The following is a 26,737-nucleotide window of genomic DNA, read 5'->3' as shown; positions in this document are numbered from 1 at the left end:
TTCTTCCACAGCCCCAAGGAGGGCTGGATGGCTGATCTGGCTGGAAGTACCAAAAGAGCTCTCCTTCACCTATCCCTAGAGGAGGCAGGATGTGACCCCAGGAATGAGAATACACCAGGGCAGATACAGACACAGAAACATTTTGCCTGAGGGCATTAGGTTTATTTTGTGGGAAAGCAGAGTGGGGACTCTCTGAAAGGCACTTGTGAGGCATAGAAGTAAAGGTTGCCACATGACTAATGGTGGACCCCTTCCTGGTGTCCTTGGGGGTAGGGGAAAGATAGACAGCTCCCAGGGCCACAGAAAATACCTCTATCAGATAGAGAAATCCAAGTCCCAGTGCCTTATGGTGGAGCTGGGGTTCAGCAGATGGCCTGCTGTTTTTATACGAAGAGTTTGCTTCCTCCGGGCAATCTTAAAGTCTGGCATTCACAGCTGGAGGCACAGGGCCCATCCACTTCTCTCCTGGATGAAGGAAATAACAGACTCTGCACACCGTTCTCAGGTGTGCTGGCAGCAGGAGTTGGTCCCACAAGGTCCCAGGGGTTTTCTAATAAGACCCTTGCTTGGCTTCAAGGTACAGAAGGCTTCCTTCTCTTTTAATGGCGATGAAGACAGCCCCTGCCCATTCAACGTTGAACAGCACGGACTGCATAAGGCTTTGCTACTGGAAGTACCAAGAATATTTTTTGCTCTGAGCCCCTCCTTCCAGTCAACTGATATAGTGGGGGTGGAGCTGGGGTTAAAGGCAGTTCAGTGTTGAATCTTTTTATTTTTTGAGACAGTCTTGCTTTGTCACCCAGGCCGGAGTGCAGTGGCATGATCTTGGCTCACTGCAACCTCCACCTCCCAGGTTCAAGTGATTTTCCTGCCTCAGCCTCCCGAGTAGCTGGGACTACAGGCGTGCACCACCACGTCCGGCTAATTTTTGTATTTTTAGTAGAGATAAGGTTTCACCATGTTGGCCAGGATGGTCTCAATCTCCTGACCTCATGCTCCGCCTGCCTCAGCCTCCCAAAGTGCTGGGATTACAGGCGTGAGCCACTGCACCCGGCTCAGTGTTGAATCTTTAACTTACCCAGCAGGAACGCCAGCAGCTCCATCCGGTCAGAGCCAAATATCATGTGGGTTTGGCCATCCACATGGGCCACGGTGATGGGCAGCCCAAAGGCCTGGAGAAAGCAGTTACAGTGCAAGGAGGAAGGCAAAGGAGCAGGTATTAGGTGGGGGTTGAAGGCTTCGAGTCAGTACTTTTCTGAGTTCACAGAAGGAAAGAGGTGTAAGAGGCTCCATGGCCCCAGGTGCCTTCCTGTTTCTAAGATGCTGTCTTTTCTCTCACTATCCATCTCCTTCCTTTCCTTTCCCTGAGCCCAAGGAAAAGAAGGGAAAAGATGAGGGTTGTCTAAGAGCATTGAGGAGAACACTTGGAAAGCGAGCTTTTGCACAGAAGCATGGGGACTCACACCTAGAGATTCTCAAGTCTCCATCTTCAGGATGGGGGCTGGGAACACACATAAAGAGCTGCTCACCCCGTATCTGCAGGCTGCCTCAGTGGTCTCCTTCAGCTGGTTCTTCACCTTTGGCGTTGAGATCTTTTCCAGAAGCCCCTGGGCTTGTTCTGCAGACATGCCAGCCTTCTCTGCAGCCTAAGGGAATATAGTAGGGAATACAACTGTGGCTGCATGATATTGGATGGGGATCTCAGAGGAAAACTCTGGTCTTTTTATTTTCTGCCCCCAAGTTTTCCTGGCAATGCCCTTACCCACCCACAAGTGGAGATCTGTCCTTGCCAAGAGGAACTATTTCCTTTCTCCCAAATCTTGAGATGGGTGGAAAAGGTAGATGGCACAGAGTCAATCACAGAAATTAACACCAGGGGACATCTTAGAGACCAGCTAGATAGACCTCTTTATTTCACAAATGAAGAGCCTGAATCCAGAGGTGATACATTACTTGCTCAGAGTTACAGAGCATGTTGGTAGCAGAGCCAACACTAATATTGAGGTCTCTAGAATTCAAGTCCAGGGCTCTTTTCTTCCTACTTCTCAGAGTTCCTGAGTATCTCATGCTTTTTTCGAATCAAGAGCTAGGCTCTAATTCCAGTGGAACTTCCTGAGGACCTTGTAACAAGGCACATGGCTGCAGCCACCTACCTGGCTTCAAGACAAAGACAAAGGCTTCAGTTTGTGGTTTGGGTATAGTTTGGGATAGGTGGTTCTTAACCTTGGCTGCCCATTTGAAACTCCTGAGGAGCTTTAAAAAATCTCCACGTGAGGTCATCCTTTAGAACTAGAGCCAAGCACTGTGGCTTATGCCTGTAATTCCAGCACTTTGGGAGACTGAGGCAGGAGACTGCTTCAGCTCAGGAGTTTGAGACCAGCCTGGGCAACACAGTGAAACCCCCATCTCTACAAAAAAATTTAAAAAAAAATTAGGCATGGTGGCACATGCTTGAAGTCCCAGCTACTCATAAGGCTGAGATGGGAGATCACTTGAGCCCAAGAGGTTGAGTCTGCAGTGAGCCATGATCATGCCACTGCACTCCAGCCTGGGTGACAAAGCAGGACATTGTCTCAAAAAAGAAAAAAAGAACAAGAACAATTACATAACAATTCCAGGGGGAAAGGGTTAGCTCCAAGGTACTCCAGGCGATTTTAATTCACAGCCAAGATTGAGAACCACTGCATCTTGACTTCCTAGATCAGAAGTGCGACCCAGGAATTCATGTAGCCTGTCCTAATGAGACACTGTCTTTGACTTGGTTAAATTAGAGAATTATGTACCACACAAAATGTTTACAGAAAAATGGTTAAGTAAAACAAAAATAAGTCCACTCAATAGAACCTCTATAGAAACAAAGAACTATACTTTCAAAGAGTTAAAAACTGCATGGAGTCCAGGCACAGTGGCTCATTCCTGTAAACACAGCACTTTGGGAGGTGGAGGCAGACAGCTCTCTTGAGCTCAGGAGTTTAAGACCAGCCTGGGCAACATGGTAAAACCCCTTCTCTCCAAAAAATAAAAAAGTTAGCCGGGCATGGTAGTGTGTGCCTGTAGTCCCAGCTACTCGGGAGGCTGAGGTGGGAAGATCGCTTGAGCCCAGGAGGCAAAGGTTGCAGTGAGCCGAGGTTGCGCCACTGCAGTCCAGCCTGGGTGACAGAGCTAGACCCTGTCTCAAAAAAAAAAAAAAAAAAAAAGGCACGGAAAATGATTATTAAATATGAAGTAAAAAAGCAAGCTAAAAATTACACATGTACTTTGCAGGAATATAGACTGTAGAAGATATATTTGCCATTCCTTATACATTTAACTTTTGTGTGATTTGCCACTTGATATATTACATTTGAATAGGTTTCAACTATTTTTTTGTAAGCCAGAGGAATAATACTGTTTTGAATTTCCTAATTTAATCCTGAAGACAAACTTACTTATCTGTGGCTCACTGGTCAATGTTTTGAGCTATTTCCATTTGTTCTCACTCAGGCTTCTATATACCGTGGCATTAGTCAGTTATCTCTTTTTGTCTTTTTAAAGCCTCTTGGAAAAAGTCTCCTGTCTTCCACTCTGGATGTGTTGGTGAGGTTTGTGTTGGAGTTTGTGGAGACTTGTGAATACTACATCCCTCCCCGTCCAGGGGTTCCGACACTGAGCATTTTTCTCTCATTGATGTCTTTCAGCAAATAAATTCTACCGATATGTTGTCCCTTTTGCACTTCCCCTTTCAACTTTGAGATATCCTTTTGAGGATCCTTAGTTCTGACTTTTCAGTAATTTGTCCCCTGAATCACAGACATCCTTTCTTCCCCAGTAATTATAACCTTTTCCATGCAATAAGAGACCTATTGTATTCTTTACCCCCAACCGCCAACTGCTCTCCGATTCTCTCTGAGTACAGTTGAGGTGGAGCCAGGACACTCACCGCCAGGATGCTCTGGGGCTGGGTGATGTCTTCATCCTAGGAAGAAGAGAACACTCAGCAGGAAGCAGTGCCTCTCAGAAGGAGAGGGGTGTGACTGGAGGACAGTAGATCCTCTGGGGTAGTGGGGAGGGCAGGATCATGACCCTGAAAACATTTCTGGGGAAGGTCAGAAAGTCATCGAAGGTCCTCCCAGAGGATTCCCAGAGCCCCACACTCACCCTTGACCAGACGCGCATCCACAGCTCCCGGGACGCTTTCTCCAGCATCTCTGGATGCTCTAAGCTCACCGCGGTGAGGAAACGCATGGCAGACAAACTTCCTGTGGGGCAAAGGCACCCAGAGGCAGGGCTCCTCTTGCTGCTTTCCTGGTGGAGGACTAGCTCTTCCTTGCTTCTGACATCCCCCAGAGCTCCTCTGCCCTCAGCCTCTCACCCAAGGTTCCCATGACCTATTTGCCTGCTCTTCTTCCCTTTCATGCCCGGCAACCTTCAGCTCCCTCAACGCTGATCCTGAGGTTTCCCAAGGCAGGCTTCACTTGCTTTAGTCTCCTGCAGCCCCTCCATCCTATCAATCCCGCAATCTCCCACTTCTCTGTTCTTCACTGGATACCCTGTCTGCATCCCACTCTCTTCACCTTTTTCAATAATCACAGAAAAGAAATCCTTGGGGAACTGGATGGGAATCTGGAAATGGTGTCTCAGGAGCTTTATGTCATTTGCCATGTATTGTCCTTTGCGGGGAAGCAGACCTGGAGGCTTGTTTCCTGCCAGGAGAAGGTTGGGCACGTTAAGTGAGAAAAGGCCTAAGGGTCCCAGGTTTGGGGACCTCGACCTGGGTTTTGGGCAGAGGGCAGCTTTCTTTTTTCTTCTCTATTTTTTTTTTTCTCGTTGTTTTGCTCTTGTTGCCCAGGCTGGAGTGCAATGGCGCGATCTCAGCTCACCGCAACCTCCGCCTCTTGGGTTCAAACGATTCTCCCACCTCAGCCTCCCAAATAGCTGTGGTTTACAGGCATGCGCCACCACGCCCGGCTAATTCTGTATTTTTAGTAGAGACGGGGCAGAGGGTAGCTTTCTAGCTGCCAGTGCCAATATAAGGACCCGCTGGGGTCGGCTCTCTTGGGCCACTGAAATCACCCTTGCCCCGACCCTCCCTTCCTACCACTGTCTTTCATGATCCCTCCTATGAGGCTGGGCCGCAACTGCAGGTTGATGTTCCAGATATTCTGATACCGGCAAAGGACCTGCGGGCAGAGGTCAAGAACGATTGCCAGTGTGCAAGATGGAAAAGTGAAAGAGCCGAGGGAAAGGGAAGGGAGCCGCTAAGTGCAGAACAGAGGTTATGCGGACACCCTACATTGTTTGGTTTGAAATCGACAAAACTCTCCCCTCTACCAGAAATCTATTCCAGGATCTTCGCTCCTGTGGCCAGTTTTCCCCAAAACTGCCATCGTTGGGCTAAGAGGTGGGCATGTTCTGCATTTCTCCCCGAATGTTTGGAGCCGCCCCTCTTTCCACCACCGTGGGAAACTGCAGTCGGGATATAAAGGCTCGGGTTGGAGCCAGCGACTCCATTCCGTTTAAAAGCACTAAGTGACCTTCAGCCCTGGAGCTCTCCCTGCTTGCCCTAACCCCGTGGGCGGCGCCAGGAGTTTCACGAGACCTCTGTCCCTGTGCCCTGCGCTCATTTTTCCCTCCGCCCTCATACCCCAGGCCCCGCCGAGGCGGCCACCCCAGCGTCACCTCGAAGCCCAGCCAGGAGTAGGGGGACAGCACGTCATAGAAGAGCTCCACGGTGCGCAGCAGGGGCCCCATGCTGCAGGCTCCGGAAGAGCGGCGGCAGCAGCAGCTAGCTCCCCGGAACTTGGCACAGGCAGCCTGGCTTCTGGACCTGCCCGGGACCGCCCACCGCCTTAGCGCGCAGCCTCAGAGAGAAACTGCCCTGGCAGAGGCCCCCCTCAGGCGCAGCGGGGCGGGGCCAGCCTACGGCCCCCAGCCAGGGGTGGGGTGGGTAGGGACCCCTCGGGGAGCGCGCAGGTGTAGACAAGAGGCGCTGCAACCGCCTTTGCAAAAATTTTAACAGTGAGGAAATTACCAAGGTGAAACATCTGAATTCACCAACTCCATCGTGCCTTTAACCTCCAAACTGCCCTTGGTCATTCCTGAGCATGGGACGAGCCAATATAGGGAGAAATTTAGTATATAGTTTAAATGATAATAGCCCTTCCCCAAACTAAAGCAGTTTTATAAAACTAATAAAAGTCCAACAAGTTTAGGATTATGAGAGGGGCCTGAATTCTGCTAAGATGTAGGAATTACAATTACCAGACATTGTTCCAGAGGTCACAAGCTCTGCAACTTCCCCAGTTATCCCTGTAAATAACCACTTTTGTCGAACCTAAGACTGGCCTTTGAAGATACCTTCTCAGACTTTTCCATTTCTGATGACAGGATGACTCTACCTGGATCAGTGACTCCTCTGTGGCCCTCATCCAGATGCAACTCAGTGCACTGAGGACGGTTTTCCACACCCCTGTGATTGCATCCCCAACCAATCAGCAGCACCCGTTCTCTAGCCCCTTGCCCACCAAACTATTGTTAAAAAACTGGCCGGGGGGCATGGTGGCTCACGCCTGTAATCCCAGCACTTTGGGAGGCTGAGGCGGGTGGATCACTTGAGGTCAGGAGTTCAAGACCATTCTGGCCCACATGGTGAAACCTTGTCTGTACTAAAAATGCAAAAATTAGCCGGGCATGGTGGCATGTGCCTGTAATCCCAGTTACTCGGGAGGCTGAGTCAGGAGAATTGCTTGAATCCGGGAGGCAGAGGTTGCAGTGAGCCAAGATCATGCCATTGCACTCCAGCCTGGGTGACAGAACAAGACTCCATCTCAAAAGAAAAAACAAAAACAAAAAAACCCACAAAGCCCCTTAGCCTCTGCCTCCGAATTTTGAAAGGTTAATTTGAGTAATAGTAAAATTCTGGTCTCCTGTTTAGCAGGCTCTATATGTATTAAACTCTTTCTCTATTGCAATTCCCTTGTCTTGATAAATCAGCTCTATCTGGGTAATGGGCAAGATGAACCCATTGGGCTGGTGTCAGGGTGACTGTCCTGCTCTGCAGTGAAATCTTTGGGAAGGAGATAGTTTGAGATGCCTATAGTGCCTTTCACTTAGCTGTGCCCCTTGGGTGAGCCACTTGACCTCTCTGAACCTATTTCCTCATCCTGCATACACATGGGGAATATCTAATGATAACACCGGCCTTATGACGAGTTGTGAGGATTGAGGTACTCCAATAACTGCTAGCTCTTATTATTGTTACTTGGCAGTTGCATGAATCTCCTGAACTGGGGCAGAATAAGAAGTTCTCAGAGTACACATTTTCTTGTGTTACCTTTATTGATTTGCACAATGTCTGGGACACATTTGACCATTGATACATATATTTTGAGTGAGTGAAAAAAAGAGGGACTGGTAGAAGATGGAGAGGCCTCACCATAGATAATTGTAGTGATAATGGGAACGATTGGCCCTATTCGTTTTCACAAATATGTGAGTCATATTGTCTTATATTGGGATTACATTTACTGCAAAGAAACAGAATTTTAAAATAATTCCATTTAACTTTGTTAAAATTATCTTTAACATTACTAATTTAATAAGTTGGAAAACATATAAAGATTTCACTTTTCATTTGTATCAATAAGGAAAACAACTCCAGGCTATCAGAATACAGAGATACAAGGTAAACCCCTACATGGAGAAGAGCATGCAAAATGGAATGAAAAATGATGTTATCATTACCTACTTGCAGAGTAAACTAATTGTTTGACAATCACTGAAACTAAACTTTTTTTTTTTTTTTTGAGATGGAGTCTTGCTCTGTTGCCCAGGCTGGAGTGCAGTAGCACAATCTCAGCTCACTTTAACCTCTACCTCCCAGGTTCAAGTAATTCTCTCTGCCTCAGCCTCCCAAGTAGCTGGGATTACAGGTGGCCACCACCACGCCCAGCTAACTTTTTGTGTTTTTAGTAGAGATGGACTTTCACTATGTTGGCCAGGCTGGTCTTGAACTCCTGACCTCAGGTGATCCACCCATTTTGGCCTTCCAAAGTGCTGGGATTACAGATGTGAGCCACCACAATCCACCCTTTTTTTTTTTTTTTTTTTTTTTTTGAGACGTGATCTCACTCTGTCGCTCAGACTGAAATGCAGTGGTGCAATTTTGGCTTACTGCAACCTCTGCCCTCCAAGCTCAAGCAATTCTCCCACCTCGGCCTCCTGAGTAGCAGGGACTACAGGTGTATGCCACCACACCCAGCTAATTTTTGTGTTTTTTTGTAGAGACAGGGTTTCACCATGCTTTCCAGTCTGGTCTTGAATTCCTGGGCTCAAGTGATGCTCCCACCTCGGCCTCCCAAAGTGCTAGGATTACAGGCATCAGCCACCATGCCCAGCTACATTTTTGTTTTTATCCAGTAATCATAATTTTAAAGTGTCCAAGAGCTAATTCAGCATGGTAATTTAAGGTTTCATTTCAAAGGTAGATCAATCGCTTATTTTAAAAAGCTTTTTATATTTGGAAATATTTTAGATTTCGTGAAGACTTGTAAAGATAGTACAAGGTTTCTGAATACCCCTCATCCAGCTTTACCTAATGTGAAAATCTTACATAAGTATGGTATAATGATAAAAACCAATAAATACATTAACATTGGTACATTAGGTACATTACTTTTTTTTTTTTTTTTTTGTGACGGAGTCTCACTCTGTTACCCAGGCTGGATTGCAGTGGCACAATCTTGGCTGCCTGCAACCTCTGGCTCCCAGGTTCAAGCGATTCTCCTGCCTCAGTCTCCTGAGTAGCTGGGACTACAGGTGTGTGCCACCACGCTCAGCTAATTTTTTGTATTTTTTAGTAGAGACGGGTTTTCACCATATTGGACAGGCTGGTATCCAAGTCCTGACCTCAAGATCCCCCTGCCTCAGCCTCCCAAAGTGCTGGGATTACAGGCATGAGCTACTGCTCCCAGCCTGGTACGTTACTATTAACTGAACTACAGATTTTACTCAGATTTCACCAGTTTTTTCACTAATGTTCTTTTTCTGTTCCAGGATCTAGTCCAGCATACCACACAGAATTTTGTTGTCATGTCTCTTTATTCTTCTCGTATCTATGAAAGTTTCTTGGCCTTTTCTAGTGTTTCATGACTTTGACACTTGTGAAGAGTGTTGATCAGCTATTTTATAGCATGTCCCTTCATTTGGGTTTGTCTGATATTTCCTCAGAATAAGACTAAGGTTGTGGACTTTTGGGAAGATTGCCACAAAGGTAAGGTGCCCTTCTTGAATCATGTCATGAGGTACAGGATATCAACATGACTCATCACTGGTGATGTTTACCTTGGCCACCTGATTATGGTGGAGCAACTGGCAAATTTCTCCACTGTAAAGTCACTATTTTTCCCCATCCAAACCCTGGTTTTTGGAAGGGAGTCACTAAGTGCGGCCCACCCTGGGAGTGAGGGTTGAGTAGATTAAGTCCATCCACTGGAGGGAAGAATATTAAAGAAGGTATGGATATACGTTAACACCACCATGGTAACTAATAAATATTTGGGGAGATACTTTGAGGCTATGCAAATATCCAGTTGCTTCCTAAACTTTCACCCCTCAGTTTTATTGTTCTTCAGTGGATCTTGCCTGCAGCATGTATTCTAATGGTGATTCTCTATTTCCTTAATTTTTTACATTTATTAATTGGAATTCTTCTGACAGGAGAATTGTCCCTACTTTCTATTTATTTATTTATTCAGTCAGTTATTTATGTGAGTATGGACTCATAGATATTTACTTTAAGAATCACAGAATAGTAAAACATTGATCTGCATTCTTACAGTCTATCTCCACACACTATTACTGTTGTTATTATTATTATTATTTTTTTAGTTTGGGCCCTGTTGAGAATACTATGGAGTAGAGACAACAAAAAGAAAAACACATTCACTTCTATGGGCTATTATCTTCCTATTGCTGAGAGGGGTACTTAGTGTTAAAAGAAAAACCTCAGACAATTTATTTTTATTTTTATTTTTTTATATGAAAAATCTAACTTTATTATAAACATATGACAATCTCATGGAAGGTTTTATTATTATTATTATTATACTTTGAGTTCTAGGGTACATGTGCATAACATGCAGGTTTGTTACATATGTATACTTGTGCCATGTTGGTGTGCTGCACCCATCAACTCGTCAGCACCCATCAACTCGTCATTTACATCAGGTATAACTCCCAATGCAATCCCTCCCCCCTCCCCCCTCCCCATGATAGGCCCCGGTGTGTGATGTTCCCCTTCCCGAGTCCAAGTGATCTCATTGTTCAGTTCCCACCTATGAGTGAGAACATGCGGTGTTTGGTTTTCTGTTCTTGTGATAGTTTGCTAAGAATGATGGTTTCCAGCTGCATCCATGTCCCTACAAAGGACACAAACTCATCCTTTTTTATGGCTGCATAGTATTCCATGGTGTATATGTGCCACATTTTCTTAATCCAGTCTGTCACTGATGGACATTTGGGTTGATTCCAAGTCTTTGCTATTGTGAATAGTGCCGCAATAAACATACGTGTGCATGTGTCTTTATAGCAGCATGATTTATAATCCTTTGGGTATATACCCAGTAATGGGATGGCTGGGTCATATGGTACATCTAGTTCTAGATCTTTGAGGAATCGCCATACTGTTTTCCATAATGGTTGAACTAGTTTACAATCCCACCAACAGTGTAAAAGTGTTCCTATTTCTCCACATCCTCTCCAGCACCTGTTGTTTCCTGACTTTTTAATGATCACCATTCTAACTGGTGTGAGATGGTATCTCATTGTGGTTTTGATTTGCATTTCTCTGATGGCCAGTGATGATGAGCATTTTTTCATGTGTCTGTTGGCTGTATGAATGTCTTCTTTTGAGAAATGTCTGTTCATATCCTTTGCCCACTTTTTGATGGGGTTGTTTGTTTTTTTCTTGTAAATTTGTTTGAGTTCTTTGTAGGTTCTGGATATTAGCCCTTTGTCAGATGAGTAGATTGCAAAAATTTTCTCCCATTCTGTAGGTTGCCTGTTCACTCTGATGGTAGTTTCTTTTGCTGTGCAGAAGCTCTTTAGTTTAATGAGATCCCATTTGTCAATTTTGGCTTTTGCTGCCGTTGCTTTTGGTGTTTTAGACATGAAGTCCTTGCCCATTCCTGTGTCCTGAATGGTACTACCTGGGTTTTCTTCTAGTTCATTTGAGTAAAGAATGATTCATGAATCAGGCAGTACTCAGAACCAGAAGTGGTTCTGAGAGCTCTGCAACTGTAGGCAATGGGTGTTTATAAGCAGAACAGGAAAGTAAAGTACAGAAATAGTCTGATTTGTTTTAGCTAACTTTGATTTGTTGTAGCTAAGTGTTTTGCTTGATTTAAACATGAGCCAGTTAGTTGGCTGCTTCCACTTAGCTGATGCTTGGCTGCTTGTAATTGGTGAAGACCTGATTGTCTGTTATACAAATGAAATTCCTAAGTTAGGTTTCAGTTTGTTTACATACTAAGTTAGGTTGCATTTTGTTTCATAGGAATTCAAAGCATGGAGACTGTCTCAGGTCAATAGCCTCCTGCTCACTTAATTTTACTCTAGATACTGATTAGAGCTATTGAAACAAGAAATAGTGGAATAAGTAAATTATTTGAAGTGGGAAAAGCACTAAGCAGAGGAACAAAACATGATATAATTATCAAACATTGGAGGAGGCAGAGGAGGGATGGTGTATGCGATCCAAATTCTCATCTTTCGTAGATGAGCCAGTGGTATTATCTACATTTGAAAGCTCAGTAAATAGCGCTTTAATCATGTCATTTGGAATTAAATAATTGATACTGGAAAGCTTTAAATAAGTTGCCTTTTCAAATAAACAAAAAATTGACTATTCAATAAATGATATTGGGGCAACTGAGGGCTTTTTGTTGTTGTTGTTTGTTTGTTTGTTTGTGTTTTTTGTGATGGAGTCTTGATCTGTCGCCCAGTCTGGAGTGCAGTGGCATGATCTCGGCTCACTGCAACCTCCGCCTCCCAGGTTCAAGCGGTTCTCCTGCCTCAGTCTCTTGAGTAGCTGGGATTACAGGCACATGCCACCACGCCCAGTTAATTTTTGTATTTTTTAATAAAGACAGGGTTTCACCATGGTAGTCAGGCTGGTTTCGAACTCCTAACTTCATGCTCCGCCTGACTTCGCCTCCCAAAGTGCTGGGATTACAGGCATGAGCCACCGTGCCTGGCCCAAAAATGTATTTGGATCCATACCTCACATCTTACACATGGAACACCTCTAAATGGATCAAATATCTAAATGTTAAAAGAGGAAGCCAATAAAATGCCTCAAGAACTTATGGAAAAACTTTTAAAACATCTAAGAGCAGAGATAGTCTTGTTAACTGTAATACCAATACAGAAACCTTAAAAGATTGATAAATTCAATTACATACAATTTTTAAAAATCTACTTGGCAAAATCCAATGAGTCAAAAACATAACTGGGAAAAATATCTGTGCTTATTTCATAATCAAAAAAGCTAATTTTAATTATTCTACTCTAGAAAGAGCTAAAAATCGATACATTAAAAGAACAGAAGCCCAATGGAAAAAAATGGGAAGATGAAGAAAACATACATGAAAATGGACGTATAGATGGTTTACAAATACTAAACATTTTAAGACACTTTATATACTTACGGTAATTGTCAGTTAAAACTACACTATGATATGCTTTTGTCTATCAAGTTGACAAAACTCAAAATGTTTGATGACTCAGTGTTGGCACGGAGTCATGGAAAATCATTCTTTTATTTAACCAGTGGGAGTGTAAATTGGTACAGCTTCTGCAGAGGGCAGTTTAGTGATGTCTTCTGTTTTACAAATGCACCCTTTGATCCAGCAGTTTTAAGAATTTAGATATAAACATGGTTTCCACCTGTGGCATGATATACTATGAAGTCATTATTATTTTTAATTGACAAATTATAATTATATAAATTTATGGGGTACAAGGTGATGTTTTGATGTAGGTATAAATGTATAAGTCAAGCTAATTAGTATAAGTCAAGCTAATTAACATATCCACCACCTCACTGATTATTTTTTGTGATGAGATATTTGAAATTTACTCTGAGCAATTTTGAAATGTGCATTAACTATAGTCACCATGCTGAGCAATAGATCTCAAAAACATATTCCTTTTTTTTTCTAATAGAAACCTTGTACTCTTTTCTACAGTATCTTCTCATTTCCCCTCCTGTAGTGAGTTCTATTTTATGTTGCCTTGGCATTGATTTTGAATACAAGTTTAAGTTTCTCACACCAGAAGGAGAACTCAGTCTGCTTGAGCCAAATGGCTCAAGCACTTTGGGAGGCCAAGGCGGGCGGAGCATGAGGTCAGGAGTTTGAGACCAGCCTGACTACCATGGTGAAACCCTGTCTTTACTAAAAAATACAAAAATTAGCTGGGCGTGGTGGCATATGCCTGTAATCCCAGACAGAATTTCTAGTTCCACCTCACATCCAAATGGCTCAAGCTGGTGGCCAGAGATAAGAATTCAGAGACATCTATCCGGCCTAGAAGACTGGGCTCTCTCCTTTCTTACTGCTTCCTTTAAATGGGCCATTCAGGCATTTTCCAGTGAATTTAAAGTGCCCCCAATCCTAGTCCTCATATATACAGCTAGTTGCCATGGGCTTCTCTCTCTCTGCCTAACTCTTCCTTCCTGCCTCTCGACCCAGGGATGGAGGATTGCCCTTTTCATTCATTGCATCTCCTTGCCCAATATCTGTAAGCAAAAATTGCTGACCTTGTTTCCTATTTTGGTGGTGCATTGAATTTGTGCCTCCCCTCTGAAGGACTAGGAGGATATGCCCCAAGTTGGGTTTTCCCTGAGATGCTGAGGAGAACACAAGGTCAGGTTCCCAGCACCAGACTGATCGCCAGGCAGGCATAAACTGGGCATGGGTCAGACAAGGGTCACAAGAGTGTCTGCCAGTATAAAAGAGAGTTCTGTGTGAGGGATCCCCTGAACCCAGGCTGAAAACTAGGCATTAGTCCACCCCCTGGTTAAAAGAAATATCCTGTGAAAGGACATGGTAAACATCCCTATCCAGTTCCCCTTCATTTCCTGTTAGGGGCAGTGTTGCTAGCCACTCTGGTACTGGAACACCAGTTTGGCTGGAGCTCTCAAAACACCTCCATGCTGTTTTCTATAATGGCTGTACTAATTTACATTCCCACCAATAGTGTGCAAGGGTCCCCTCTTCTCCACATCCGCACCAACACTTGTTTTTCATCTTTTTGATAATAGCTATTCTAATAGTGTGAGGTACTGTCTCATTGTGGTTTTAATTTGCATTTCTCTAATATTTAGTGATGTTGAGAATGTATTTAGTTATTTTTATTTTTTTGAGACGGAGTCTTGCTCTTTTGCTAGGCTGGAGTGCAGTGGCGCCATGTCGGCTCACTGCAACCTCCGCCTCCTGGGTTCAGGGAATTCTCCTGCCTCAGCCTCCCGAGTAGCTGGGACTACAGGCGTGTGCCACCATGCCCAGTTAATTTTCATAGTTTTAGTAGAGATGGGGTTTCACCGTGTTGGCCAGGATGGCCTCGATCTCTTGACCTCGTGATCCGCCCACCTCCACCTCCCAAAGTGCTGGGATTACAGGTGTGAGCCACTGCACCCGGCCACATTTATTTTATACATATCTGTTGGCCATTTGTATGTCTTCTTTTGAGAAATATCTACTCAGATTCTTTGCCCATTTTTAACTCACGTTATTTGTTTTCCTGCTTTTGAGTTGTGTGAGTTCCTTATATAGCCTGAATATTAACCCCTTATCAGATGTGTGGTTTGCAAGTATTTCCTCCCACACTGTGAGTTGTCTTTTCACTCTAATTGTTTTCTTTGCTGTTCAAAAGCTATTTAGTTTGCTGCAATCCCATTTGTCTATTTTTGCTTGCGTTGCCTGTGCTTTTGGGGTCATATCCAAAAAACTGTTGCCCAGGCTGATGTTGTGGAGGTTTTTCTCTATGTTTTCTTCTAGTAGTTTTATAGTTTCAGGCCCTATATTTAAGTCTTTAATATATTTTGTATTAATTTTTGTATATGGTGTAAGGTAATAATCCAATTTTATTCTTCTGTTTGTGAATATCCAGTGTTCCAACACCATCTTTTGAAGAACTTATCTTTTCTCCTTTGTTTGTTCTAGGCACCTTAAGCAAAAAGGAAGTTAGCCACAAATGGTGGCTCGTGACTATAGTCTCGGCTACATGGGAGGCTGAGGCGAGAGGATCTCTTGAGCCCAAGAGTTCGAGGCCAGCCTGGGCAATGTAGTAAGACCCTGTTCTTAAATTTTTTAAAAAAGCAATTGTCTGTAAATGTGTGAGTTTATTTCTGAGTTCTGAATCATGCTGTGTTGGTCACTGTGTCTGTTTTTATGCCAACATTATGCTCTTTTGATTACCATAGCTTCCTAGCATGTTTTGATGTCAAGAAGTGTGATACCTCCAGCTTTGTTCTTTTTGCTCATGATTGTTTTGCTATCTGGGTTTGTTTTAATGGTTCTATACAAGTTTAGGAATTTTTTTTCTATTTCTGTGAAAAATGACACTGGAATTTTGATAGAGATTGCATTGAATTTGTAAATTGCTTTGGATAGTATGGACATTTTAATGATATTAATTCTTTCATGGGACAACTTTCCATTTATTTGAGTCATTTTCAATTTCCTTTTTTTTTTTTTTTTTGTTTTTGAGACGGAGTCTCGCTCTGTTGCCCAGGTTGGAGTGCAGTGGCCGGATCTCAACTCACTGCAAGCTCTGCCTCCCGGGTTCACGCCGTTCTCCTGCTTCAGCCTCCTGAGTAGCTGGGACTACAGGCGCCCGCCACCTCGCCCAGCTAGTTTTTTGTATTTTTTAGTAGAGATGGGCTTTCACCGTGTTAGCCAGGATGGTATCAGTCTCCTGACCTCGTGATCCATCCATCTCAGCCTCCCAAAGTGCTGGGATTACAGGCTTGAGCCACCACGCCCGGCCTCAATTTCTTTTATTAGTGTTTTACAGTTTTCAGTATACAGATCTTTTACCTCATTTAACCAATGTTTTAAAATTTACACCTAATTATTTTTTTGTTGTTTTTGTTGTTGCTACTATAAATGGGATTGTTTTCTTAATTTCTTTTTCAGATAGTTCACTGTTAGTGTACAAGAATGCTACTGATTTTTGTATATTAATTTTGTATCTTGCAACTTTACTGATATTGCTTATCAGTTCTAACAATTTTTTGGTGGAATCTCTATAGAGTTTTCTATATGTAAGATTATATAAACAAACAGAGACAATTTTATTTCTCCCTTTCATATTAGGATCCCCTTTATTTCTGTCTCTTGGCTAATTGCTCTGGCTAGGACTTCCAGTACTATGTTGAAAAAAAGTGGTGAGAGTGGGCATTATTGTCTTATTCCTGATATTAGAGGAAAAGCTTTCAACTTTTCACCTTGAGTATGATGTTAGCTGTGGGCTTGTCATATATGGCCTTTATTGTGTTGTGGTATATTCCTTCCATACCTGTTGAGAATCATGACGAATATTGAATTTTCTCAAATTTTCTACATCTATTGAGATGATCATATGGTTTTTGTCCTTCATTTTGTTAATATGGTGAATTATGTTCACTGATTTGCATATGTTGGACCATCCTTGCATCCCGGGGATAAATCACACTTGCTTATGGTAAATGATATGTTTAGTGTGCTGTTGAATTAAGTTTATAGTATTTTGTTGAGGATTTTTACACCTATGTTTATCAGGGATATTGGCCTACAATTTTCTTTTCTTGTACTGTCCTTGTCTGGCTTCAGTATGAGGGTAATGCTGGCTTGTAAAATGGGTCTGCAAGTGTTCCTTCCACTTCAATGTTTTTTCGAAGAGTTTAAAAAGAATAGTTTTTTGATATGGTTTGAATGTTTGTCTCCTCCAAATCTCACCTTAAAATGTGATCCCCAGTGTTGGAGGTGGTGCCCAGTGGGAGATGTTGGTTCATGAGGGCAGATCTCTCATGAATAGTGTGGCTTAGTGCCATCCCCTTGGTGATGAGAGAGTTCTTGCTGTGTGAGTCCACACAAGAACGGATTGTTTAAAAGAGTCTGGCATCTCGCTTGCTCCCTCTCTCGCCGTGTGACATGCTGGCTTGCTCCCCTTTGCCTTCTACCATGATTGTAAGCTTCCTGAGGCCCCACCAGAAGCAGATGCTGGCTCAACTGTGAGCCAAATAAACCACTTTTCTTCATAAATTACCCAGTCTTAGGTATTCCTTAATAGCAACACAAATGGACTAACACAGTATTAGTTTTTTTATATGTTTGCTAGAATTCAGCTGTGAAGCCATTTGGTCCTGGGCTCTTTTTGATGAGAGACTTTCTATTACCGACTTAACCTTCTTACTCATTCTTGATGTAGTGAGATTTTCTATTTATTCATGATTCAGTCTTAGTAGGTTGTATATGTCTAGAATTTATCCATTTTTTTCTGTTATCCTATTTGCTAGAATATAATTGTTCTTAGTAGTTTCTTATGATCTTTTGTATTCTGTACTATTTATTGTGTTTCCTCTTTCATTTCTGATTTTATTTGAGTAGCCTCTTTTTTCTCTAGTCTGGCTAAGGTTTTTTTCACTTTTGTTTATATTTTCAAAAAGGCCCAACTGTTCTGTTTATTTTATTTTATCTTAACTTATTTTACTTTTTAGAGGCAGGGTCTTGCTCTGTCACTCAGGCTGGAGTGCAATGGTACAATCTCAGCTCACTGCAGTCTCGACCTCCTGGGCCCAAGTGATCCTCCCAACTCAGCCTCCCAAGTAGCTGGGGCTGTGGGCACACATGGCCATGCCTGGCTAATTTTTGTATTTTTTTTTTTTTTTTGTAGAGATGGAGTTTTGCCATGTTGCCCAGGTTGGTCTCAGACTCCTGCACTCAGGCAATCTGCCTGCCTCAGCCTCCCAAAGTGCTGGGGTTACAGGTGTCAGCCACCATGCCTGGCCAAGTTTGTTGATTTTATCTATTGTTTTTCTAATTCCTATTTTATTTATTTCCACTCTACTATTTATTATTTCCTTTTTTCTGCTTACTTTGGGCTTAGTTTGTTCCTTTTCTAGTTTGTTAGGTATAACATTAGATCGCTTATTTGAGCTCTTTCTTCCCTTTTGATATAGGTGTTTATAAAGTTTCCACTTATAACTGCTTTTGCCACATCCCATGAGTTTTGATATGTTGTGCTTCAATTTTGTCTGTCTCAGAATATTTTTCAATTTCCTTTTGACTTCTTCTTTGATGTAATGATTGTTCAGAGCATGCTCTTTAATTTTCATATATGTGTGAATTTTTGAAGATTTCTCCTGTTATTGATTTCTAGTATCATACTATTGTAATAATAAAATATACTTGCTATGATTTTAATCCTGTTGAATTTGTTAAGCCTCATTTTGTGGCTATTTAAGTCGGTTCTCACACTGCTATAAAGAAATACCCGAGACTGGGTAATTTATAAAGAAAAGAGGTTTAATTGGCTCACAGTTCCACAGGCTGTATGGGAAGCATGGCAGGAGAAGCAGGCACATCTTACATGGCTAGAGCAGGAGGAAGAGAGAAGGGAGAGGTACTAAACACTTTTAAACAATCAGATCTCATAATAACTCACTATCACAAGAACAGCTCCAGGGGTAAATCCACCCCTGTGATCCAGTCACCTCCCACCAGGCCCCACATCCAGCACTGGGGATTATTACAATTTGACATGAGATTTGAGCAGGGACACAGACCCAAACCTTATTAGTGGCCTAACATTTGGAGCCATCTTAAATAATGTTCTGTGTGCACTTGAGAAGAATATGTATTTTGTTGATGTTGGATGAAATGATCTGTATATGTGTATTAGTTCCATTTAGCCTAACTTGTAATTCAAAGCCAATGTTATCTTACTCATTTTCTGTCTAGATGATCTGTCCATTGTTCAAAGTGGATTGTTAAGTTTCCTACTATTATTATATTGCGGTCTATCTTTCCCTTCAGACTATTTGTTTATTTATTTGAGATAGAGTCTTGTTTTGTTGTCCAGGCTGGAGTGCAGTGGTGTGATCTTGGCTCACTGCAGCCTCGACCTTCTGGGCTCAAATGATCTTCCCACCTCCTGAGTAGCTGGGCCTACAGGTATACACTGCCATGCCTGGCTAATTTTGTTTATGTTTTGTAGAGATGAGGTCTCACTATGTTGTCCAGGCCAGTTTCAAACTTCTGGGCTCAAGGGATCCTCCTGCCTCAGCCTCCCAAAGTGTTGGGATTATAGATGTGAGCCACCACACCCAGCCTGCCCTCAGATCATTTAATAGTTGATTTTTATATTTAAATGTTCTAATGTTGGGAGCATATGTATTCACTTGTTTTGTCCTTTTCATGAATTGAACCCCTTATTATTATATATAATGACCTTCTTCGTCTTTTTTTTTACAGTTTTTGACTTAGTCTATTAGGTCTGATATCAGTATAGCTACCACTGCTCTCTTTTGGTTTCCATTTGCATGTGATATCTTTTTCCATCCCTTTGCTTTCAGTCTCTGTGTGTTTTTGCTAATAATGTGAGCCTCTTGCAGGCTACATTTTTCTTTAAACCCACTCAGTTACTTTCTTTTGATTGGATAATTTAATTCATTTATATTTAAGGTAATTATTTAATAGGTGTGGACTTTCTACTACTATGTTGTAACTTGTTCTCTTGTTGTCGTTTTTCTTTTCTCATCCCTTGCTATTGTTTTTTGTGGTTTGGTGGTTTCCTGTAGTGGTATGCTTTGAATTATTTCTTTTTATGTTTTGTGCAACTACTATAGTTTTTGTTTTTGCTTTGTAGTTACCATGAGGCTTACATGAAACATCTTATACTTATAATAGGCTATTTTAAACAGATAACAACTTAACTCTATTCACATACAAAAATTCTACACTTTTAACCCCCTACCTCTTATATTATTGATATAAAATTTTACATCTTTCTGTAATTTGTGTCCCTTAGCAATTTATTGCAGCTATGGTTGTTTTTAAAAATTTTATCTTTTAACCCTCATAGTAGAGATAAAATTGCTTTGTACACCACCATTAGAATAGTAGAGTATTCTGAATTTGCCCATTGAGTTTTATACTTTCATAGGCTTTGTTATTAATTAAATGCCTTTTATTTCAGCTTAAAGAACTCTTTTTTAGCAATTCCTGCATGATTACTAGGCAGGACTAGTAATGATGAACACTTTTAAATTTTGTTTGTTTGGTAAAGTTTTTATTCTTCCTTATTTCAGATGAACTTCTTCTGGATATATTCTTGCTTGGCACTGTTTTCCTTCAGCACTTCGAGTGTATTATCCCACTCTGTCCTTATCTGCAGGGTTTTTGCTGAGACATCCACGCTAGTCACATTCAGATTCCTTAAGATGTGATATTTCCTTATTTTTTTCTGCTTTCAGAGTTCTTTCTGTCTTTAATTTTTGACAGTTTGATTATGATATGTCTTGTTGAACACCTCTTTGAGCTGAATTTTGTTGGAGACCTCTGAGTTTCCTGTACCTGAATGTTGACATCTTTCCCTAGATTTGGGAAGTTTTCAAGCACTTTTTAAAAAATGCTTTCTGGCACTTTCTCTCTTTTTCCACTTTCTGCCACTTCTATTTTTACTTACTTATTTATTTGAGGCAGGATCTCTCTCTGTTATCCAGGCTGGAGTGCAGTGACATAATCATAACTCACCATAACCTCAAACACCTGGGCACAAGCTCAGCTTCTGAAATAGCTGGGACTACAGATGTGTGCCACCATGCCTGGCTAATTTTATTTTTTTAGAGATGGAGGTCTTGCTGTGTTGCCCAGGCTGGTCTTGAACTCCTGGCCTCAAGCAATCCTCCCAGTGCCACTTTTATTATGTAAATTTAATTATCTTGATGGTATCCTATAATTCCCATAGGCTTTCTTTCTTCATTTTATTCTCTTTTCTTTCTTCCCTGAGTAATTTCAAATGTACCATCTTCAACCTTACTGATTCCTTCTTCTGCTTGATTGAGTCTGCCACTGAAGAGTTGCCAAACTTTTTGTTTTGTTTCTGTATTGTATTTTAAATTTTATTTAATTTTCTATTCATGTTTTCTTTTTTTTTTTTTTTTCTGAGACGAAGTCTTGCTCTGGAGTTGCCCAGGCTGGAGTGCAGTGGCCGGATGTCAGCTCACTGCAAGCTCTGCCTCCCGGGTTTACGCCATTCTCCTGCCTCAGCCTCCCGAGTAGCTGGGACTACAGGTGCCTGCCATCTCGCCCGGCTAGTTTTTTAAATATTTTTTAGTAGAGATGGGGTTTTACCGTGTTAGCCAGGATGGTCTCGATCTTCTGACCTCGTGATCCACCCGTCTCGGCCTCCCAAAGTGCTGGGATTACAGGCTTGAGCCACCACGCCCGGCCCATGTTTTCTTGTAGTTCCCTGAGCTTCTTGAAGAGGATTTTTTTCTGAAATTTTTGTCAGTCATCTAGGGTCTGTTTCCTAGATGAGTGGTACTGCTGTTTGAAATTTTATAGATCTTCATTTTTTAGGGTCCTTTATTGGAGCATTATTAATTTTTTTGTGTCACTGTCTGCACATTTGAGGAATCACCCACCTTGTCTGGTTTTTGCTGGTGTTCTGCGTTGGGAACGGAGCTTCGCTGTTTAGCCTGGCCTGTGTTTCTGAACGGGTCAGCTGGTAGTGACCTTATGCAGGCACACCTCGCCCTTGGGTTCTTTAGTTGGTTGAGCTGCTACCTGAGCTCAAAGGTCAGCTGGAGCTGCTGGCTGTACTCTGCACTCTAGTGAGAGCATTGGCTAGGTTTTGTGTTCGGGTGGAACTTGTGGCTGGGCTCTGCAATCATGTCTGATTGAGCAGATTTGCAGGCTCTCTTTCATAGGGCTGTTTGGAATCTGGCTGGACAGGGCTACAGACTGGGCCTTAGCCTTAGGGCTGGATGAGGTCTCTGAGGTCACTGCTTGCCCACTTGGGATGGGCAAGGCCAGAGGCTGTGCTCTACAGATATGCACAGTTTCAAACTTGCCTCCCTCCCTAGGCCTGGAAAGAACCTCAGGTTGGGCTCTGAAGCAGGGAAGGGTCACTGCTTGACCACAAGTGTTGGGTGCAGCCAAACGCTCTGCTCTGCAGATATGTGGGGACATGAACTTGCCTTCCTATGAGGTTATAAATTACGACACTTCTTGTAATAGAAACAGATTGGAAAGCACCTAATGTTCATTGTTATGGGGCTAATTCAATACATCAATATTTAGAATATCTTGCATCTTTAAAAAGAATTTGGAAGCTCTTTCATGTTAATATTTAATGATATTCCATATATTAATAAGTGAAAAAAGCAAGATGTAAAATGATGAATATTATTGTCTTAAAAGTTGGAAATATTCTGTAAATGTGTGAAATACACATACATGTATATGCTTCCTGATATTGCTTAATGGAGTGACAAAGAACTGACAAAATGGTTGCTTTTGAGGAGGAAACATAGGTGACTGAGTACCAGGGTATGAGGGAGAGTTTTTGTTGTATATAACAGTCACAACTCATTAAATTTTTGACCCATGTAAGTAAATTATCTACCCAGAAAGAAACACAGATATGAAGGAAAGAAGGAGGGAGGAATGGGAGTAGGGAAAGATGAAGGGAGGAAGGAAGGAAAAAAAGCAAAGAAGAAAGGAAGAAAATTGCCCTTAGGAACTTATACTGGCAGAAGGGGGAGGGGATTAGAAGGAGGCTGTTATTATTTATGTGATTTTTTTTTTTTTTTTTTTTACCATTTGTATATTTTACTTGGATTAAAGGAAAATGTCAATTATAAGACCATATAACAACATCTGTGACAGAGTGTTAAGATACAATATTTGCCAAGATACCACTGAGTACTGAGTATTTACATTACTGGTTCTCAACACTTGACATTTTCCTAAGGATTGATCAATGGTTATATGAAACTCTGTGTGCTAGCTTTCTCACTTAGGAAAACATACCAAATGTAAGAGAGTAAAATCGACATTATTGTAATTCTAATCTTGGGTGTGCTATGCTATATTAAAAGGATAAACCTTAGCAAACTGGGGTACTTTAGATATGATTAATAACAAGTTTAGGTAGAACGTCTCACAGTTCATCAGGACATATCAGTGTGACAGTATTGAAGCTGAGAACAGCTAATATATACTGTAATAATATCCTTATAAAATATGTATTCACATGGACAAAAACAAAAGAAAATGAAAAAATGAAAATATCTATATTACATATCGTGTAATTTCTCCTAATTTCTCAGACTCTAAGGTCTCTTCCTTCCCTCCTTCCTTCCTTCCTTCCTCCCTCCCTCCCCCTCCTGTTCCTTCCCTCCTTCCTTCCTTCCTCCCTACCTCCCTTCCTCCCTCCCTCCCCCTCCCCTTCCTTCCTTCCCTCCTCCCTTCCTCCCTCCCTCCCCCTCCTCTTCCTTCCTTCCTTCCTTCCTTCCTTCCTTCCTTCCTTCCTTCCTTCCTTCCTCCCTCCCTCCCTTCCTCCCTCCCTCCCCCTCCCCTTCCTTCCTTCCTTCCTTCCTTCCTTCCTTCCTTCCTTCCTCCCTCCCTCCCCCTCCCCTTCCTTCCTTCCTTCCTTCCTTCCTTCCTCCCTACCTCCCTTCCTCCCTCCCTCCCCCTCCCCTTCCTTCCTTCCTTCCTTCCTTCCTTCCTCCCTACCTCCCTTCCTCCCTCCCTCCCCCTCCCCTTCCTTCCTTCCTTCCTTCCTTCCTTCCTTCCTTCCTTCCTTCCTTTCTTTCTTTCTTCCTTCCTTCCTTCCTTCCTTCCTTCCTTCCTTCCTTCCTTCCTTCCTTCTTTCTTTCTTTCTTTCTTTCTTTCTTTCTTTCTTTCTTTCTTTCTTTCTCCTTCCTTCCTTCTTTCTTTCTTTCTTTCTTTCTTTCTTTCTTTCTTTCTTTTTCTTTCTTTCCTTTCTTTCTCTTTCTTCTTTCTTTCTTTCTTTCTTTCTTTCTTTCTCTTCCTTTCTTCAGCTTTATTGAGGTTTAACTGACACATAATAAACTGCACATATTTAAAGTATATGCCTTGATAAGCTTTGACATCCCTGTTAACTTGCCACCAAAATCAAGATTATGAACATTTATGTCACCTTCCCTCCAAATTTCCTTATGACCCTTTGCAGTTCCTTCCTGCCCTCCATCCCCAAACAACCACTGATCTGGTATCTGTCACGATAGGTTATCTTATAGATATATATTTTTGTACATTAAAAGTTTTTATGCTCCAGTATAAATTTGAGAAGCCAGAGTCATTGTTTCATACTGTCACATTTGGGAGGCAGACTCCTGAAGATTACAGTGGAGGAGCTTTATCAGGGATTGATTTTATGATCAACACCTGTGGAGAGGAAGCGATGGGATGGGAAGAGAAGGGAAGGAAATGAGTCAGTCAGAGGGAAAGGTTGGCTGTGGTGCTATGATGCTGTCTTATCAAAGGCCGCTGTCAGTTCTACAAGGAATTCTGAGATTGTACTGAGTTCCGGTGAATTGGCTGGGACTTTACATCCACTTATGAGCTAGTCTCAGGTTATGCGTTGCTCTGGGAAGGGGCCCTGACCTTAGCTGAGGTGACTCTTCAGCTCAGGGCTGACAGCTGAAGGCTGCTGGCAACACCTCACCTGCTTGGGTTTATGTCTAAGGGAGCCTGTGCAGAACATCAGTGCCCCCAGTGCAATAATCCTGGTATTTCTCCCATTCTGAGCTGTTCTTTGAAAACACCATTGTTAGAGAAACAAAGTTGAAATGTGGGAAGGGAAGGGATATGGAAATATTTTCAGAGACTTTTCTTTTTTTAAAAGAATTTGAAAGGACAGTGAGAACAATCCTTAAATTCATGTCAGAAAAGAGGATTCATTTGTTCATTAATTCACACTTTTATTCATTTCACTAGTGCAGAATTTCTCAACCTCAGCATATTGACACATTGGAATGGATAATTATCGGCTGTGGGGGCTGTTACGTTTATTGTAAAATGTTTTTGTAACATTTCTGGCTTCTACCTACTGGATGCCACTAGCACCCCTCCCCTGCTCCCCAGGTGTGACCACCAAATATTATGCTAAATGAAAGAAGATGGATGCAAAGTACTATGTGTTATACAACTTCATTTGCATAACATTTTCAGAATAGACAGGAAGCAAATCAGTGGTTTCTCCTAAGGCTGGCAGTGAGAGTAGGGATTGACTGAACATTGGCATGAGGGAACTTTTAAGGTGACAAAATTGCCAAGTGTTTCCTGGTGGCATCAAAATCACCCTGGGTGAAAACCTGCACTGGTGTCTATTGAGTGTCTCCTCTGCCCCATGCACTGTTCTGAGTGCTTGGGGGTATAAGCACTCCATCTGATGTGGGAGTCAAAAGGCAAAACATCAATTGGCAAATCCAGTATAAAATGTGGTTTTTGTGTGTGTGTGTGTGTGTGTGTGTGTGTGTGTGTGTATGTGTGTTGAGGGGAGGAGTGTTAAGGACATTGAGAAAGAAACAGGAAATGCTTCTCAGAGGAAGTGACCCTAAATGAAGACTTGAACTGTAGGTAGGAAGTAAGTAGACCATGGGTAGCATTGTAGTCAGGGTTGCAATTACAGAATACAATAGACTGAGTAGCTTATAAACAGCAGACATTTATTTCTCATAGGTCTGGAGGCTGGGAAGTCCAAGATCAAGGAGCTGGCAGATACGGTGTCTGATGAGGGCTCACTTTCTGGCTCACAAATGGCCATCTCCTCCCTGTGTCCTCATGTGGTAGAAAGGACAGGGAACTCTCTGGGTCTCTTTCATAAGGCCACCCACCCCATTTATGAGGGCTCCACCCTCATGACCTAATCATTTTCCAAAGCCCCTGCTTCCTAATACCATCATCTTGGGAGTTAGGATTCTAACCTATGAGTTTTGTGGGAACACACACATTCAGCCAATAGCAGAGAGGAAGAGCAGATAGATATTCCATACAGAGCCAGCAAAATATGCAAAAGCCCATTGTCTGGAGTCTTGAGGAACTGAGAGAAGTTCTCTTTGGCTGAAGGATTTGAAGGAGGACAATGGTGAGAGATGAGGCTGGAGCTACGGCAGGTAGAGGCAAGGCAAACTCGTGTGACAAGATTTACAATCTTCCCTGGAATAACCTCAAGCTTAGTGTGATCTTAAAAATGTATTTTATAGAAAAGAACTAATTTCATTGCCTAAGTACTCAGAATTGCTTCCTGTCGGTGTAGAAAAACATACAGGAACTGTTAGTAATTTACTCTTGGGATGAATCACACAGCCACATTTATTTTTACTGTTTAGCAAGCACACATACAGCTTGCTGCATTAGTCACTCTTCTAAGTACTTTATAAATATTAACTAATGTAATCCTTTTAACAACCCTACAAGATAAGTACTAATTTTTAGCAACTTAATATATGTGCCATAAAAATCACCCATTGTAAGTGTACCATTCAATAGTTTTTAGTATATTTATACAGTTGTGCAACCATCACTACAATTCAGACTTAGAATGTTTTCATCATCTCAAAGTTTTTCTTTTTTTTTTGGTGCCACTCTGTAGTCAATCCTGGTTGAGAACCTGCACTCAATCCTACTTCCACCTCCAGCCCTAAAAAACCGTGAATCTTCTTTTTGTCTTTATAGATTTG

The 26,737-nt window shown here is 42.2% G+C and overlaps 1 protein-coding gene and 1 long non-coding RNA gene across 5 annotated transcripts in view; one reads left to right on the top strand and one right to left on the bottom strand.

Annotated features, from left to right (window-relative positions):
- Positions 1-16,025, top strand: part of LOC141409945 (uncharacterized) — a 32,717-nt gene extending 16,692 nt beyond the window's left edge. The window contains exon 3 of the long non-coding RNA XR_012432965.1: positions 15,204-16,025. This is a non-coding gene — a long non-coding RNA (uncharacterized lncRNA). The remainder of the gene's footprint in view (positions 1-15,203) is intronic.
- On the bottom strand, positions 141-5,766 carry GSTK1 (glutathione S-transferase kappa 1). Of its 4 annotated transcripts, XM_045388218.2 has the most exons (8): positions 5,659-5,766; positions 5,078-5,159; positions 4,554-4,682; positions 4,138-4,238; positions 3,920-3,955; positions 1,530-1,646; positions 1,079-1,172; positions 141-465 (listed from the first exon to the last, which is right to left on the bottom strand). In XM_045388218.2, exons 1-8 carry the CDS (start codon positions 5,728-5,730, stop codon positions 416-418), a joined length of 681 nt encoding a protein of 226 aa, XP_045244153.2. In that variant the 5' UTR covers positions 5,731-5,766; the 3' UTR covers positions 141-415. The 4 variants fall into 4 exon arrangements, with proteins under 4 accessions (XP_045244153.2, XP_045244155.2, XP_073892296.1 ...); XM_045388220.2 differs by lacking the exon at positions 4,554-4,682; XM_074036195.1 differs by lacking the exon at positions 5,078-5,159.
- Positions 16,026-26,737: the final 10,712 nt, after the last annotated feature.

This window comes from Macaca fascicularis, chromosome 3, assembly GCF_037993035.2.
Source record: "Macaca fascicularis isolate 582-1 chromosome 3, T2T-MFA8v1.1".
In the NCBI taxonomy this organism is placed as follows: Eukaryota; Metazoa; Chordata; class Mammalia; order Primates; family Cercopithecidae; genus Macaca; species Macaca fascicularis.
The sequence above is the reverse complement of the archived record's forward strand: the minus strand, read 5'-3'. Positions and strand labels throughout refer to the sequence as shown.